The sequence below is a fragment of the Hypomesus nipponensis genome, chromosome 10, assembly GCF_054491055.1.
Source record: "Hypomesus nipponensis isolate SF chromosome 10, ASM5449105v1, whole genome shotgun sequence".
Lineage (NCBI taxonomy): Eukaryota > Metazoa > Chordata > Actinopteri > Osmeriformes > Osmeridae > Hypomesus > Hypomesus nipponensis.
This window is the reverse complement of record NC_140370.1, coordinates 15,428,364-15,446,988: the sequence shown is the minus strand read 5'-3', so window position 1 is coordinate 15,446,988 and position 18,625 is coordinate 15,428,364. Positions and strand designations below refer to the sequence as shown.

The 18,625-nt window shown below is 47.6% G+C and overlaps 1 protein-coding gene across 1 annotated transcript in view; it reads right to left on the bottom strand.

Moving 5' to 3' along the window:
• myo10 (myosin X) overlaps positions 1–18,625 on the bottom strand; it is a 79,171-nt gene that overhangs the window by 14,899 nt on the left and 45,647 nt on the right. The window contains exons 5-19 of the mRNA XM_084707122.1: positions 12,985–13,119; positions 12,543–12,667; positions 12,085–12,098; positions 11,610–11,694; positions 11,195–11,298; positions 10,598–10,727; positions 9,307–9,425; positions 8,610–8,756; positions 8,300–8,400; positions 8,141–8,207; positions 7,653–7,745; positions 6,891–6,959; positions 6,567–6,649; positions 6,105–6,213; positions 5,909–5,989 (exon numbers count right to left, since the gene is read on the bottom strand). Of these exons, the coding sequence (XP_084563248.1) occupies positions 5,909–5,989; positions 6,105–6,213; positions 6,567–6,649; positions 6,891–6,959; positions 7,653–7,745; positions 8,141–8,207; positions 8,300–8,400; positions 8,610–8,756; positions 9,307–9,425; positions 10,598–10,727; positions 11,195–11,298; positions 11,610–11,694; positions 12,085–12,098; positions 12,543–12,667; positions 12,985–13,119 (1,462 nt within the window). The remainder of the gene's footprint in view (positions 1–5,908; positions 5,990–6,104; positions 6,214–6,566; positions 6,650–6,890; positions 6,960–7,652; positions 7,746–8,140; positions 8,208–8,299; positions 8,401–8,609; positions 8,757–9,306; positions 9,426–10,597; positions 10,728–11,194; positions 11,299–11,609; positions 11,695–12,084; positions 12,099–12,542; positions 12,668–12,984; positions 13,120–18,625) is intronic.

Sequence of the window (18,625 nt, the reverse complement as noted above, 5' to 3'; positions counted from 1 at the left end):
AGCCCTGGTTCACTGGAGAGATGAAGTGAAGTGATTCACTGGTCGTCGGAGGCCGGGGCTGAATGGTGGCCTTTAATGTCCCCTCTGCCACAGAGGCATCTCATAAGCATACCGGTCATTAGCATGACGATCTGGGGACTGAGTGTCACTCGTCAAGCCATCTCTGTGACAAGAAAATGCCCTTTGCCTCTCTCTCCTCCTGCCCCTCTCTCTCTCTCCTCCTGCCCCTCTCTCTCTCTCCTCCTGCCCCTCTCCCCCCCTCTCTCTCATTTATCTCCTTTTAGTGCAAAGACCTGCCTGAAACTCTGCTTATTTTAAATTATGAATAACTACATGCCTCCCTTTATCTCTCATCTCTCTGTCCTTCCCCCTCTTTCTGTTTCTTTATTTATCTCCGTTCTCTCTCTCCCTATCTGTCTCTCTCTCTCTCTCTCTCTCTCTCTCTCTCTCTCTCTCTCTCTCTTCTCTCTCTCTCTCTCCCTGTCTGTCTCTATTTCACTCTCTCTTCATTCTTTTCTTCTCTCTCATTCTCTGCTCTTCTCTTTCTAATTCTCTTGTAGATTTATAGTGGCTGTCAGAGACAAGCCCTGTCCCTCCCTCCCTCCCTCCCTCCCTCCCTCCCTCCCTCCCTCCCTCCCTCCCTCCCTCCCTCCCTCCCTCCCTCCCTCCCTCCCTCCCTCCCTCCCTCCCTCCCTCCCTCCCTCCCTCCCTCCCTCCCTCCCTCCCTCCCTCCCTCCCTCCCTCCCTCCCTCCCTCCCTCCCTCCCTCCCTCCCTCCCTCCCTCCCTCCCTCCCTCCCTCCCTCCCTCCCATCATCCACAATTTGACATTTAAGAAACTGCTTGGTGGCCAAAGAGCTGGTCTTGTCTGTGCATCAGATATGTCTGCTTGAAGATGAGGCCAGACAGCGAGGAGAGGTCACTAACAGCCACTCCCTTCCTATTTTCGGCTTGAGAACAAAAACGCACAACTGGAGTTGTGCAGGACTGCCATCTCCCCCTTTCTTCCTCACGGCGACATCGCATTTTTGAGTTGCCTGAATGAGAAGATCTATGGAGAAATCCATAGATCTTCTCATTCAGGCAACTCAAAAATGCATATATACACAGAAACCCTTAGCCGCACAGAACGGGCAGTTAGGAACATATATAATTGATAGATGCATGGATCTAAGATGCATCTAAATACCGCTCGCCACAATGGCCCGAAGGAACCCCTGTGTGTCTTTCCCACCCCAAGTCTGAACTAAAGGTCAGAGGTCAGCCCTTTCAGACAGACAAAAGGGGGTGTCGATGCTGGGTGTGATGGGGGCGGGGGAAGCAAGAACGAAAAGTCAAACATAGGAAGAGGCAACCTTATTCAAGGTGTCCATCATTCCCAGCAAAGAGGAAACATTCTCACAGGGGTAGAGGGAGAAATGGAAACAGAGTATGATATGTTTAGATGCTGAATGTTGGATTGCAAGGGTATTTGAGGGCATGATGTTTCTGATGTGTCCAAGTCTCAGTTGAGGGATGATAATGTGTTTTGAGTGCTCGGGAAATGGAAATTTAACTTATAATACATCGATTCTTACGCACCACTGGGCAATCACTTGGACAATGCTGGAAATTGAAAAACCGTTTTGTAACCCGTGTTTAAATAAATAAATAAATACATTTTGAGTATTCAAGAGGATACATTGTGACACACAACAGTAATAATCACAGCGGGATTCAAAGCCACAGTAAATCAATAAATCTATATAACCTCAGTAGGAGGACAGTGTTGTAATAATATTTCCTTCTGATGCGGTGTGAGATTGGTCAAATATATTAGTAGTAATAATATTTGTTTCCCTCTCCAGGAAATTCCTAGGCATGCCATATACACCGCACTGATATCCTTGCGTTCATTTGATTGGAACTTACATTCAGTTAAACAATATAATTAGGTTGTGTTTTGAGTGACTTGAGATCAATTAGCGAGATCAACACACAAAATAGTTAAGAAACACTCAGATATCCGAAACACTCCTGCCACCGTTCTAATCAGTCTTCACTGTAGCTTACACACTGTGAAATCACACCACCAAACTATCCCAAACCTGACAGTACATCTGGAGTAAGAAAAAGGAAAAGCAGGCAGGAAATTAAAACGACAAAATATCTCCGTATCCATAGCGATAACCAGAAGCCACGTGGGGTTCTATCTGTCATAATCACCTTCCACAAACGGCATCCGACCATTCCAAAACACAGTCCCTCAAGCAAAGAGTATAGAAGCACTATAAGTTATCTGCCTCCAATAGCAAACAAATGCAACAAGCACACAGCGCGCTAACCCTCCAGCTAACGCTTCCCCCATTCAAAAGGCATTCGATCTTACCATGCAAAGTAGCGTAGCTTCTCATTGTATCAAACAGAGCCAAGCTCTCTGGGTCCAGTCAGAAATAAAGTAAATGACAGAGAAGTTCCTTGGTTGGTTTTCCCGGTCTCTCTCTCTCTGTCTTCCTCAAACACACATACACACACACACACACACCCGAGTACACACAGCAGCCCTACAGCATGAACAAAGCCCTCTCCCCAGCTCCTCTCCCATTTATGTATGGTCAGGGGGGGGGGGAGTTACCATGGTGATGCGTCTCATGCAGGGGCTAATTTGTGCAGGCCACTTGTAGGGACCTACTGCAGAGGGAGTGTGTGTGTGTGTGTGTTTGTGTGTGTGTTAGGATGAGGGAAATATACAAAGTGTGTATGTCTGTATGAAAGAGAAGGTGTTGCTGGCTTGAACACAAACACGTGCCCTCTGCATCTGTGTGTGTGTGTAGAGGGCTGGATTACACTTGGACAAAGGGAGCCAGCTCTGGGGACCAGAACAGCAGACATCCAGGGGGAAGCTGTTTTCTTTCAAATGTGAGGTGACACTGGGTTCAGCTCTGATAACTGCCACCGAGGCTGAACAGAAAATGGAAAAATAGAAATGGAGAACCAGAGGGAGAACAACAGATAGAACAGCATATATAACTTGAAATGGAACTGGAGGTAGAACAAGACCGAGAACAAGAGATAGAACAGGAGACAAGACAATAGCAACTACAGGAAATAATTTCCCGAAACATTGGAACTGAAGAGCTGTCCCTGTAACACCGAGGTCACAAGAGCCCCATGTCTCTTTTTATCAAGTTGGATTACTTACAAACACACATGTGTGTGAACACACACACACACACACACACACACACACACACACACACACACACACACACACACACACACACACACACACACACACCATATTGCACACTGCGGGGGATACGGTTGTCGTGGAAACCGGCGAAGCAATTGATGGGCATGGATGATGGGTGTGACAGCTTTTATGAGAGAGGCAGTGTGTACGAGCGTCTGTGTGAAAGAAAGAGTGTGTGTGTGTGTGTGTGTGTGTGACAGGGGGTTTATGTGTGTGTGACAGTGTGTATGCATCTGTCTTGCAGACACAAAGACAATGATGTTCCTTCTGATGTCAGTTGTCATTCAGATAAAGTAAGGATACAATAAAGAAGAGAACAGCTGAATAGATGAAGATGAAGCAGAAGGAATACTTTCTGTACCAACAATCTATTGTTATAAGAGCCCATTTTGGACCACAGACTAGGTCAAATATCCTTGATAGGTCATTGACTGAAGGTCATTGACTAGGTCAATCCTTGAGGGTTTAGGTTGGTTGAGGGGCAATTCTATGGGCGTATGTGAAGCCCTCTGTGACATGCTTGCGTGTAAAAAGGGCTAAACAAATACATTTGATTTGATTTAAATACCCACTTTCCAGCTCATGGAGGAGCACGTGGTGTAAAGTATTCCAGTGATATTACACAAGCTGGTGCTTTTAAAATCCAGCTCTCAGATATCAAAATTGACAGACTTAAGAGCCAATTGAAACTTCTCTTGGCTCTTCTAAGTTGGGGCCCTGTCAGGAAATGTATGTTGAAGTGTGTGGGAGTTTAAGTGTGTGTAAGCATGTGTGTGTGTGTGAGGGTGGAGCATTTGTGTGTGTATGTGTGTGGAGGGTTTACACATGTGTGTGTGTGTGTGTGTGTGTGGAGGGTTTACGCATGTGTGCGCTCGTCGTTTTAAGAGAATCCATACAAGCGTGTTTCCCGCTCTCTCCCCTCCACAGCTGCCTCTCCAACAGGCACCTCCCTGGACGCCTCTGGGGGCTCCAGGGCTTCCTCAGTTGGGCTACAGCCGTCTCACGTCCCCCTGGGGAAGGATCCATGCACAGCCCCTCCACACAACAGTTCACCCGAGTCAAGCCCCCCTCCCCGCTTGACTAAATGAAAGCCCATTCAGGAATCATCTCCCCATGTCCCCCTCTACTTAGGCATCGATCAGACGTGCACTCCAGACAGACGGAGATGTTTCGCGTCATAAAAACACGCTTGCTGCCCAGCTGTCCCCCCCGCTACCACATGACCCACAGACCCAGACCACGGCCCGGGGGGTTAGTGTGTGTGTGTGTGGTGTGTGCTGTAGTGTGTGTGGGGGTAAAGAGGTTATAATGTGTGAAGGGGTGTGTCTGTAGTAGTGTGTGTGTGTGTGTGTGTGGTGTAGTGTGTGTGTGGGAGGGTATATCGTGTAGGGGTGGTAAAGGGGTCAGAGAGAGGGGGGCGAGAGACCATTGTTTTGTGTGGGGGGCACGTGTCCATCCAAGACACGAGTCCCTCACAATAGACGTGGTTAAATAGTCACCACCTGCAGCCTTGGGGAGTCTGGTCTCTGTCTCTCTGTCTCTCTGTCTCTCTGTTTCTCTGTCTCTCTCTCTCTCTCTCTCTCTCTCTCTCTCTCTCTCTCTCTCTCTCTCTCTCTCTCTCTCTCTGTCTCTCTCTCTGTCTCTCTCTCTCTCTCTCTCTCTCTCTGTCTCTCTCTCTCTCTCTCTCTCTCTCTCTGTCTCTCTGTGTCTCTCTCTCTCGTTCGTGCGTATGCGAGCATACGAGACAGTGTTCGTCTGTGTCCGGGGCTATGGCAGTGGAACCTTCCCAACACTGAGGCCTCACAGAGACCAGACACACCCCTGAGCTGGGTTCAAACCCCTGAGCTGGGTTCAAACCCCAGAGCTGGGTTCAAATCCTGGCCCTGTGAGTCAGCAGGACACCCCTTGTTTGTCGTTTTAGAAGTTAAATTAGTTATTTTTTGAAGTTTTTACATATTTTCAAGTGTGTCAATTTGACTGTGCACTGACTCTGCCTCGTTGAGGTAGACAGGCCATGGATGAGGGGGTGAGCTAAGTATAGTTCTGTCAATAAATCACTCAACACTAGCCAGAGGACTTGACCCTGTCTGTGGTTATCCAACCATGCTGTGATGAAGGGGATAACATTTAGTGAGCAATGCCCGCATCTACCAGAAGACACAATTGGTGGTTTCGATTGACTCATTCCACAATTGGTGGAACAAATCAATTTACAATCACACATGAAAATATATGTACTGTATTGGGGGGCACACACACACATTGTCCTTGTCACTGTAAGCAAACACACTTGCAATCTCTGTTTCTTTAGACAGAAGACTATATATCTACAGCATCTATGAGTATCAATTCATCCACTACAAGCTCAAAGCACCTCGTAAATGAAGTGTTTATCAACTGTCTGTTCAGCAGTTGGCACCTTTCCATTGTTCTGACTGGCCCCTACCAACTCACCCCCTGCTCCCCCACCTCACCCCCCTGTTCCCCCACCTCCTTCGAAGCCTGTTGCATGGCAACCAGGGATCAGAGGGTAGCAAAATGCTAGCCTCTTTCTTGTTCCTGTCCTACGTGTGTGTGTGTGTGTGTGTGTGATAGATATTATAGTAATGTGTGTGTGTGTGTTTGTGTGTGAATGAGTTGTCTGAGTGTGTGTGTGTGTGTGTGAGTGAAACCCTTACCTTGTGAGTGTTGGGCTTGATGCATCGCACGAAAAAGGGGTTTGAAGTGCTGAGTGTAGCCATGAGAGAGTGCAGAGAGTTCTAAAAGAAAACAAAGACATCCATGAACATACAGTTACACTTAGATAATACCTTGTTTTTACACTACTTTTTATTCCAGAATATTCATCCATATCTGAGGAGACTGAGTTCTAACCTTGAACTGAGAGCTGACTGTGGGCTTCTTGTGCTTGGAGCTGGATTTGAGAGTGTCCTGGTTGTTGCGACTGGACACGTGCTCAAACAGGTCGTACACAAAGTCCAGCCTGATACCACGCAAAGGAGACGAGGGGAGAAGGACACAAGGTGAAGAGGGGACGAGTGGACGAGGAGATAACGGGAGAGGAGGAGAAGAGGAAAGAAAACAGGTGAAATATCCTAACTGATATAAACTGCACTGATGTGCTTCAAAAATGGCTCGCAGTGTTGGCACAGGGGCATTTACATAGAGAAAAAATCCTGTTGATGCATCGATTTGTCACGGTTATCGCTCCTGACAAGGCGCAGTTGAGAAAGAAAACAAACGAAAATGGTTGTGAATAAATAAAAAAAAAACGGGACTATATTAGTTAAGAGTGTGTGGGCGCTTGGACAGTGTGATGCCCCCCCCCCCCCTCACCTGCTCTCTCTCAGCAGATTGAGGACATCGTCCCTGAAGGTGTCCCTGTTCTTCTCCAGCATCCCTCTCACGTCGTACACCACCTACACACGGCCACAGGGGGGCGCCGGAGAAACACCAGACTAATGAGGCGCACTGTGTGAATACTGAGGGCACTCTGTCTCCTCATGGGCGGATGCATTCATTCACTTGGGCGTTGATGCATCGCATTTCGAAAATACACTTAGTACTAGGTTATTTATGAACTTGTTTTTGGAATACATTGAAAGGCTGGCAGCCTTCATAAACACTGTGGGTGATACCTATTCAGTATGAGGGCCTTACCTCTCCTGCATAGTGTCTCACTCCAAAGTAGTGGACAGCAACTCGAGGCTTCACGTAAAAGGAGTTTTTCTGAAAGGTAGAAAACACACACATTCTCACTGTTGTTCTGCCGTTTTCTTTCGCGTCCAATCAATACAATAGAGCTTTGTTTTTACATTAATGGATTCTATTCCTTCATAAGAAGGGGACTGGAGTTAATTTAGCCCAAATATCAAACGCAGAGTAAAACCAGATGTTAAGAGTATTAAAGGTGCAGACATTGTCTGGCCTCAGCAAATACCATCTTTTAATGTGAACGCTATGAAAAGCAAAAAGTTAATTGGTTCCTGATTTTGCTAGCGAAATAGCCTGAATTAACAAAGGAAACCCACAGAAGGGAGAAAAGGTGAAATGAAACAGCATCTCTAACTTTTGGAAGGATTAATTTAGAATACAAAATCTGCCCAACACCCAGACCATTGTAAGAGTTTCTAGATCAATTCCTGTTTGAGTAAATATTCTAGTCTAGTGCTACTTCTGTGTTCCATCTGTAAAACGTGTCTGAAGACGAGAATGACGACGGCAGCATAGCTGCTCTGTAAAAAGCAACGTGGATCCACAATCCTGCCGACACGCATATCCTCTCACATCAGCCAAGTACATTGAAAAAGATCAGTAAAAAACACACCAGACTATTACTTTTCATAACATTTCACTTTGTGTTTTACGACCTTTGTAATAGAAGACCTAGCCCCGCATGCTAATGCATGTGAGCTGACTTACAGAGTGCTGGCAGTGGAGTTTCTCCAGGAGCGTGTCATCGGTGGCTTTGGGGAAGTGGCTCTCCTCGTTGACCAGGGCCAAGAGTCCTAGTTTCTACAAGCAGGACGACGACCACCAGGATTTCAATTTTACTTTCTTCGATTTTTCATTTGACATACTTTCAGCTTCACTTTGTTAAGATTTCATTATTTTCAAGATTTCATGCTTTTCATGACGTTTCGTCCTGAGGTTGACGATTGTAAACACTCAGTGGAAATGACTCAGTGGTGTCATCATTACATTACATTTACATTAGTCATTTAGCAGACGCTTTCATCCAGAGCGACTTACAGTAAGGACAGGGAGATTCTCCCCGAGGCAAGTAGGGTGAAGTGCCTTGCCCAAGGACACAACATAATTTGGCATGGCAGGGAATTGAACCAACAACCTTCTGATTCATAGCCCAACTCCCTAACTGCTCAGCCATCTGAACCCCTGTCATGACTTACCTTCTCAATAAGGTCCAGACATTCACCGTTGTCCATCCAGTTGATATCGTCCCATACCAACCCTTCCCTATAGGAGCAAACCCAGGAAACACACAGGTAATCAATACCTTCATGAATCAATACCCTAGGAGATGTGTGAACCACATCTATGCGACGTACTTGTTGTATTCGAGTTGCTCCAACGAAAAGATGTGCTTGTTGAAGTATTCCTGAAGTTTCTCGTTTGCATAGTTGATGTTGAACTGCTCAAAGCGGTTGACCTGTTGGACAGATTCAACAATTGTTGAGACTGGGGTATCAATACAGAATCAACTCTACATACGTTCAATTCACTCAATCCACGGGATGCATAGATGACATGTATTGACGAATTGATTACTGATTCCAAAATCCTGTTGAAGGAATTTAGAATTTCCAGCTCCAAATTCTCACACGCAACAATAGCATTTGGAATGTTTGGAACACCTGCCTCAAAATTCTCAAATCCGAAGATGTCGAGGATGCAGATCGATTTGAAGTCCTCCTTGCCCCGGATGCGGTTGTTGAGTTTGCGTATGATCCAGGTGAAACACTGAGAGTAAAGTGCCATGGCCATGGAGTCCCTGGAATCCACCGCCTGGCACCGCACAGGAAATGACATCAAAAAGAGACCTGATTAGCCCCCGCTAGCTATGCTCCGAGCTTCCAAACTAAAGTCAGCAACATTAAGACACACGATCCAAGTTACACAGGAGGAAACAGAGTTGAGGGTCTCGGCCCAAATGTAGCTGCCGTTCAGAACCTTATTGCTCACGACAAGAAGCAGCGGTAACAGGAAATGGACAAAGAAAGTTTTGTTTATTTTTCCTCGTTTCCGTTTTTCTGTGTGTCGTGCTCAGGGTCCACTCCAGGGGAGCTAGCTCTAAAATTAGCCTGATGCTATCAGATCTAACCCGTGTGTGAAGACAGTTTCTGTTTGTGTTCGCTGTTTCTTTCATTGTTACCACATAAGTGTTCCCATTCCTGTGTGCGACACACCAGGCACCCCACGCCCCTCCTCCAAACAGGAAGGATAATCAGAGACTCAGCTTATGCCGTTCTAACCTATCAAACACTCAGCTACACTACAAGCCCTAACCATCGCGAGTGGTTGACCCCGGGGGTGGCGACCCTCTCTGGCTGGTTACCTGTTCCACGGTGAGGGGCGTGCAGATCTCCTCTCCCCTGAGGATCATGGAGCGGTGGGTCAGGACTTCCGCCAGCTGTTCAGGGTGCAGACCCAGGAGGTCCGACGTCCTGCTCAGAGCTGTGAACGGAAACACACCCGTCCTTAACACTGCTCCCACCTCAGTTCAGTCGAAAGGCTGCGCATTCTTTGTATGGATGAAATGAAAATGATCTTTGGGACGATGCAAGCATGAATTTAGAAATCAATATATTCCATGATACAAATGAACACACGTCAAACACTACTTTTCAAATACACCAACAGTGCTCATTCTTTATCCAAACAGACCTGTCAGGGCTAACATCAGGTGGACCGGTTCCATGTCTGAAAACATGATGCTCGTTTACTCCTACAGTGCCCCTGACCTTGCCCCCTAGCCAATTATAGTGGCCCAGCCTCGCAGGAACGGTGACCTTTGACCCCTGCTGAATGGATACCACTGGAATGTCCACTGTGGTGATAACAGCGACCTCAAGCCGGAAAAGAGATTCTCAGGCGGCCAAACGCTGCAAACGACCTCACACCAGCTACACAAACACACACACAACCACATACACACCAGCCCCCCTCTACACACCAGCCCCCCTCTACACACCAGCCCCCGTTTACACACACGCGCAACCCCACACACAAACACACAACCACATGCACACACACACTCACATGCATGCACGCACAACCATGCATCCACTCACACACTAACACACACAAACAAACAGTATAAGATCCAGAGGGGAGACGGGCACTGCCTCCGTCTACACCGCCCCCTCCCCCCTCCCCCCAGTGACTTCCTGTGGCCCTGTCCCAGGAGGTTTCAGGACAGAGAGTGTCCTTGGCTGGCGTGTGCAGTCGGTCTGTCCACTGACAGACCCAAGGTTGAATCTAACTCAACACAGACGTGTTCGTCGACAGAGATCTGGCAGCCGGTGTGGTGCCCGCGGCAGGGATTCACGACTCGTGTGTAAAGCTTTACAATGTTGACACGAAAACTCGTTGCTGTTGAAACATCACTTTACATCCTCTGTCGGGGGATATACCAAGTGTGAGAGACGTGATTGTGCCTGGAGTGATGCTTGTTTGTGCTTTCAAAACAGAGAGCCAGGAGGGGTGGATGGAAGAGAGGGTGGAGAGACGGAGGAACGAGGACAGGACAAACAGAGAGGAAAGAGAGAGAGTGGGGGAGAAACAAAGGATGGAGAGAGGGGGAGGGAAGAGAGAACAGAAAGAGGGGGAGACCAGGGAGAACTAACCTGATTTGGAGGAGACCTGCGCCCCTCCTGCAGTCATGAACTCAATGTTCCCCGCATGAAGGACCCCTGCCAGCAGACGCAGGATCTCACGGATGCTCTCCTCAGAGAACTGCATCGTGCGCATGGCACTCTGGGAAGGGAGAGAGGGACATTGAAACGAGATTAATAATACAACATGAATCGTATTAAACCATAACACTCCAAGGAAACTGCTTGCGTTGTCGATAATTGAGATGATGGCGCATGAGACAGATTTCCCTCCTGTATCTACAGCACCAACCAGCTGTGCCCCTTGGCTTTAACGGTATCATCTACAGTCAATTTATACGGACGCAGATTAGTTGTGATTATCTTAACCCTGGTCTAATCAAGCCTAATCCAGAGGCCAGGCCATGGTCTGCTAAACGACTAAATGGTAAGTGGAACCTGCTGATTTGCTGCCTTGACGTCGTAACAAGATACAGACCCGGTCTCCTGACACGAGGTGTACTGCTTTGGGTCTCAGAAGAGTTTCATTGTTTTCATCACCCCAAAATCCAGTCCTTAAATTGGTCCTCAAAATCCAGAAACGGAACACAAAGTATTTGAGCTGCTCACCAGTACATCCTGAAAAGCGCCCTTGTCATTGATTGTCTTGTCCGCTACACATCCGGACTGTTTCAGGTAGTAGTAGCTGTCAGGATGAGACAAGTTGAAGGCCTCTGAGGGGAAGAAAAAACAGCAGACGTCTTGTTAAAGTAACTAGATACTAGACATATTTACTGTGAAGTTCATGGATTTGTTTTTCTTTTAAGTCTTTCAGTTACATTGCATGCATGGTTGGTTTCATCCATTAATACTTAATGTTAGTACTAAGTACTGAAGTCTGAACTGTCCCAGACATATTTTTCATTGTCCACGAGACGATGAGATGCTATTCATTTCAAGCCCTAGTTTCATCCTACATTAGTCTTCCCCCCCCCCCACCCTGCTGTTCAGTTTTGGTTTGCTCCAATGTCATTGTGTCCCTCACCCCTCTGTTCTGCAGTGGTTCCAGCCAGAAGAGCATAGAATATGTGATAGTTCCTCTCCCCTGGGTTTTGTCTGACAACACGGTTCTGGCAGAGAAAGGACATAACGGTCAACACACACCTGCTGAGAATTACACACACACACTTGCTGACAATTACACACACACACACCTGCTGAGAATTACACACACACACACACACACTAAGAATGACACAAACACACATAATGATAATTGCACACACACACACAAACCTGCTGATAATTACCCCCACAGACACTTACACACATACAAACACACACCTGCTGATAATTACCCACACACACTGTTCATGCATCACAAAGGCACCAGACACACACATACAGACACACACACACACACACACACACTGTTCAGTTATTACAAAGACGCCACACACCAACCCACACACAGAAACACACACACAGAAACACACACAAAGACAAGGGGAAGAAATTACCTTCTCTAGGAGGTCTTCGTGCAGAGAGGCGACAGTTAAGGCCAACAATACAGTCAGATCAGTACATGCTAAATAGTGTGAGGAAAAATGGAAGATGGAGGGAGAGAGGGGACATTCTTATCCTTCACTACTACGCCAAGTCCAAACCTGCTAGGCTAACAAAAAACAATAATAATATTTACTTTGATGCTTCTACAACACAGGCTCTATTCACCTTCTCCCAAACCCGTATTCTGTATGAAAAAATCCCAGATAAAAGCAATAAACTATGATGCAAAGCCCTCTTATCCAGTCAATCAGCCAACAGCACGACTGACTACAAACGCTTGGCAGTCGTTTGAAGCACTTCCTGTATCCTGTGAAGCACTTCCTGTTTCCTGTATGGGAACCTGAACAGGAAGTTCCCTGGAAGACTCGTTCTGTCAACACCGTGGCAGGAGCTTTCGGCAAAAGGATACAATCCACGATTCTGCCACCCTGGATGTTTCCTTTCTGACAAAAGTGCAGCTGGACAAACTTCCCGAAGCGACTTGAGTTGTTGTTGTAGACGGTCTTGGCGTTACCAAAGGCCTCCATAATCGGGCTGTGGGGGGGGGGGGGGGGGGAGAGGGGGTTAGGGGAGAGATGGGGGAGGAGAGGGGGGAAGAGGGGGGGGGGGGGGGAGAAGATGGAGGGGGGAAGGGGGGAGGGTTGGTGGGTATGATTATATAAAAGCAAAGAACGTGTCCGTCCTTCGAAACTACAAACCGTACCATGCACATAATGGGATATGAGGTTCAACTTGGATCCAATGCCGGCTTTTACGTGCGGGTTTGCGTACACGTGTGTGCAGCTGTGTACGCACGTATGCTTCTGCGTGTGTGTGTGCGTGCGTTGTGCAGACGTGACTGTGTGAGGTACCTGCTCTCCAGAAGGGCCTCCTCCACGTGGGACGTCCTATCCCGGGACGAGATCTCCAGGGAGTGCTGGCTCATGGCCGACAGGAACTTGAGGATGAGCTTGGTGCTCTCTGTCTTTCCTGCTCCGCTCTCTCCGCTAGGAACACAGGGCGGGAGACAGGGGTCAGAGGTCATCGGGACCCACTAGGTTTACATCTCCAAACGAGGGTTTGTTAGTAAATGTTACACTTGTGTACCCCAAACACAGGCCAAATGGTAACAGACTGTCAGTGAATTGCTTCTGATTGATTGGACACTTGGCGTGTGCCCAAGGTAAAATATCCCGCCCATCCTGTATGTGGATCTGCAATAGCTTTGTCAACCACTAGGGGGTGTATTGCTCGCTGCGAAACCCTGGTTGCTAAACTGGAATTCTCTCCCTCTCCCTCTCCCACTCCCTCTCCCTCTCTCTCTCTCTCTCTCACACACGGACAAGTCCAATATCTCACATTTTGAATACCCACACAATATACTACACAGAGGACTGTTACACATTCAAAACACCCTTTCATCTTCTCAAACGGTTTCATCTAATCAATTCAGTCATAAACTAAAAGGAAAACAACTGTAATATTAAATAAACGTTTTATAAGATCAACCTTTCCTTTTTATAATATTGTGGGTACCCGCTACATTACCAGGAACAGAGAACTGGTTTTACCTGGAAACTTCAGGTCAGGTAGCCTTGATCTTCCCTTTGCTAAACCACAGACTGTGGACGAACAATGTTTCCCTCTTTCAGCTTAGATGTACACTGGCCAATTTTATTGGCACAACAATCATGTGATTGTGTACAAAATCACTGTGAATGAGTTCAATGTGACTGAAAAGCTGCACTGCATTGAACGCAGGCTAAGAGGTTGTTTTACATGTATGGAGAGCAGTTGGCCGTTCGTCCATCTATGTTATGTTTCCGTCCAGCATTTTCAAAAGTTAACAAGACGAACTGCCTTCGAAGCCAGACACCACAAAGGCTAATTTCAAAGACAAGGCAGAATTTCTGATGACTCATGACCCCTGCCACCCTAATAGAGCCACTCCAACACTCTCCTTTGTGTGTTTAATGAGAACCTGGCAACCCAGAGACGCTATGGGCACCCAGGTTAATAATCAACATGGGGGACTTCCCTTCCCTACAATATTGACACCCTTTCATGCAGAGGCAAACACTGAACCATTCAAAACCACTGAAAACTACAGCTGCACTCGCTCCCCCCAAAATACCCCCTTGGGCGAGACACACCTGACAAGCAGTGTCTGAACAATAGAGCTTCAGGAAGATTAAGCTCTCCATAAACTGAACCTGGCAACACACAGACAAAAAGAAGCCTCAACATCAGTATAAATGGTGTCAGATGATGTCACAGACAAATAAAGCACCTGGCAACCCGCAGCCAGAGCACTCTGGCAACCCCCAGGAGAGTAAGGACTGAACTTGTTGGTCCCGGGAGTTCACCAGATAAGTTTGCGTACCATGTAGGCTTGCAGCCTTACTGCAGCGGCCTGGGTTCGAAACCAGCCTGGGGCCTTTTCTTCACGTCTTCCCCTCTCTCTCTCTCTCTCTCTCTCTCTCTCTCTTTCTCTCTCTCTTTCTCTCTCTCCCTGCATTTCCTGTCACACTTCACTTCAAGCTGTCCAATAAAGCATGCAACGTGCCGTTACAGGGAAAACGCCAGAACCCCACACAGGAAGTGACCTCGCTGGTGACATCGGGCAGGGGGCCGTAACCTCCGGCAACAGCCTCAGTCTGCCGGCTTCCTCCCAGAAGCCCCTGGGGGCCTGCCGGGGTCAACCGAGAGACGCAGAGTTCAAGAAGAAGCATACAAAAGACAACTGGGGTTTGAGAGAGACCGATCCGGACTGAGATCGAGCTGATTTAATGACTATAAATACGTAGCATGTGAGTGAGGTCTGAAATGTCTCCCAGCACAGAATTGAAAGAAGGGATACCACCAAACGAAACCATGAGGCTGTTTTGAAGCGGACATGAGAAGTGCCAAGGGCAACGGTACATCTGTTTGTGTGGATGCTAAACCTGGTTTGAAATATGAAATATTTCAAATATGATGGCAAGACCTCGAAAACTGACAATGCCAAGGGTGAATTCTGCCGTGCTAGACATAATTAAATTCTGAGCTCCAAAGGTCCTTGAGGTCTGTACATTCACTCCAACCACAAGTTACATGTCTAGAATAATTGGGGCTGAATAATAATTAATAGTAACAGATTATTGATTGAATAACCAAAATAATACTTTCTCCTAATAAAAGCAGCCACACAATTATTTTCTATTCTAAGTTTGAGAAACCATCATAATGTTACCACAGCTATAACTATACATTATTTGATGTGTATCTGAATGCTGCACAATCACACAGGGGGTCACTACAGTAGCTTAACATAGGTCCAGTTATGACCTCAGAGGTGCGCTGTCACCCTTCCTCTTCTAGGCTCCGCCTCCTGAGGCGTGTGAAGGCGGTGCAGCAGAAACATCTGGAATGTTCTTTAACAGAAATATTTACCAGAGAAGAAGGTCAAATGTAATAACCGTGCAGACACACAGGCAGCCCCTAACATTCATAACCCTGAGTCACAAACAAGGCAGGGGTCGAACATCCTTTAACAGCATGGCGGCTGGAGTGCGTGTCTGCCTGTGTGTGTGTGTGGGCTGGGAGTCAGTGTGTGTGTATGTGCATGTGTCTGGGACTTTGTGTACACCAACTCATGTGTGTGTGTGTGTGTGACAGGGAGCAGATATGAAAGCTGTTCTTTCTCACGGTGTCTTGGTAAACGTGCATGCATGTCTGTGTAGACATGTATTATGACATGTCGGTTTACAGTTTGGGGCGTGCAGCTGGGATGGGCTGAGACAAAAATCCTGTAGGCTGACGGTTCAATGCCTTGGTTCACAAGCTGTCTCGGGGTTATGTCTGTAACCACATCATTAAAGGATACATTGTCATGCCGGGCATTCACACAGAACAGTACAGATAATGTCAACCACTGATATACAAGTCACTCATAGAGATGTAATTTTTTACAGTAAAATGATCTGGGTTTAAAAGCGCGAGTGAGAACATCTCAATAGAGTCAACTCAGACCACCGGCGAGCGAGAGGGTGTAAACGAGGGGGGAGTTGTAAACTGTAACCAGTAGAGGTGGCAGTGTGCCAGGCTGCCAGGACTGGGCACACACACACACACACACACGGCACTGCCACCCACTCTGTCACACGTGGGAGGAGCCTGTCTCCAGCTCCCAGAGCCTTTCTCCAGCTCCCAGTCTATTACACACCCTGAGGGGCCCGAGAGAGAGAGGCCTAGGGACCCTGCTGGTACTGCCACAGCTCCACCTCTGCCAGACGTCCCTGAGGGAGACATGGAGACAAGGACTACGCATGCTACATACTAAAGCTGGAGTGGTGTCTAATACCAACTCTAACTGATGTTCTGTACACTACATATTAAAGTTGGTGTGCTCTATCCTACATACTATATGCTGTTGTGCTGTGTTATTACATATTACACATGGTGTGCTGTATACGGCTGTTGTGTACTCGGGGTAGCTAGCTGTACTGCTTTGTGTTACCTCTGGAGACGAGGAGGTAACCAGCTCCAACTCCAGTTAGTGTCTGGCTGCCCTGGATAGGAGCAGAGAGACAGACCGGCCAACATGATTCACTGCGAGTCGACATCAGAGCCAGCTCCAAGCCACATCGAGATGATTTGGAGACACGCAGGGACATGGTTTGTGAGAGAGGTTGATTTGAGAGGAATGCCCATTTCCTACTGTGTTACCGTGCAACCAAACACGAGAAAGCAATTCGGAGGGAAACAGCAGATCTGCGTTTCATTTGCTTTAAGCGGTGCAGTGGAAGCATTGGGAGATGACTGTGTGGCTCTGAGTACAAAGTCCTGTCTTCACAGTGTGCTGCTGACTACTGACCTACTGTGATGCCATGGGAAAGAAACACGAAAATACTTTGTTTACTCCGAAAAATAAAATAAACGTTCTCTCCCCCCCAAAAAAGTAATGGTTCCCTAAACGGAAAAAAAGTTTTCCAAGTCCTTGTAAAATATTGTCTTTTATGTATAAACGCTGACCTTTAACCGAATCAAACTCCCCAAACTGCAACGTGCACCGTGTCAAACGGATGTGACGCATCGGTCGCTGCTGTCCCCCTCCGACCACCCCCCCCAGCCCGGCCAGTGTTCAGACAACCACCCCCCCCTCTCCTCAGAGCGTGTTTACACAAAGTCATGCTGGATTCCTGAACACCAGCAGAGACAACCTAATCCGTCCTGATCCAGAGGCAGTCCGTCTCAGGTATGTGAGGTGCTCTAGTGCTGCGTGACCTCTGACCCCAGATGCCGGCGTAATGAAGGACGCTAGGCATCCTTGAGTTTGACCTCATAACAGCCCAGGTCAGGGATGGGTGGAGGGAGGGACTGACAACCACTCCTGACAAGCAGAATTCTTCCAGAAGCCAGGAATTAGCTGACTATCTGGGGTAGAAAAAAATGTAGACTGAGTTTGTGCTCAGTAGGGTTATTACAGTGTAAAACGGGCATTACAGTAGCCTCAAATGTAAGATCCTATGGAAGGAGCAAAGATTTACGAGGCTTCGTTTAAAAAATTACTTTTATGAGAGTCTGCTTCAAATAAAGTGTTTCTCAATTGTGTATGGAAGAAAGCAACAGGGGTTGGTTTTGCTTTTAAAAATCACTGAGGTCTGATGTACAGGCGGTGTATGCATCGGTGAAAATGCTAAATGGCATTAACGACCATTAATGACCAGGTGTGTTTTATAAAAGCCATAGCAAGCAGGTTATACGTTTCCCTTCTCCTCCGTCCAACTCTCCTCCACCCACCCCCCCCCCCACCCCCCCATTCTGATCTGCCTGACCCCCCATCACCCCTCCGCCTTCCTCCTCCGCTCCTTCCCCCTCCCAGCCTGGATCTGATTACCCACAATCCTTAAATCCGAGGAGAAAGCTTCCTGCTTCGCCTTAAAAGTGCCACTCTGGTGATTTAATGCCCCTCTCCCCCCTCTCCCTCCTCTCCCCTCCGTCTCCCCCCCTCTCCCTCCTCTCCCCCCCCGTCTCCCACCCCACCCCGCCCACAGACGGGCTCCCAGCTCAGTGTGGGGGCCTGAGAGGATGGCATCTGATCTGTTTTACAACACAAGCCAGACACGGCCTGGGAGGCGTCTAGTTAGGTTTGATTATAAGGTGATACTGAGAAGGAGGGGGGTTTGAGGAACAAGAGGAGAGAGGGGCCTGGTGGTGGGGTGGGGGGGAACCTGGTAGAGTGGGACCGATGGGGGGCTGGTGGAGGGAGGTATGAGGTGGATGTGGGCGGGAGGTACATATGTTTGGGCTTTGGCAGCACTGCAGTCTGCAGTTCGGGGTAATAAATCCCATTGGAGGACAACAAAGGCTCAATTAAAACACCACTGAGAGAGAGAAAGCCAGAGCACCTGGAGACAAACGGCCAACGTAGTCCTGCTGTACCGCACTCTGAAGGAGAAACCGTCACTTGTTCCTATTAGGCTTGGTGCATTGCACTGCCTTGTACGGTCCTATAAACAAACCAATGAATGA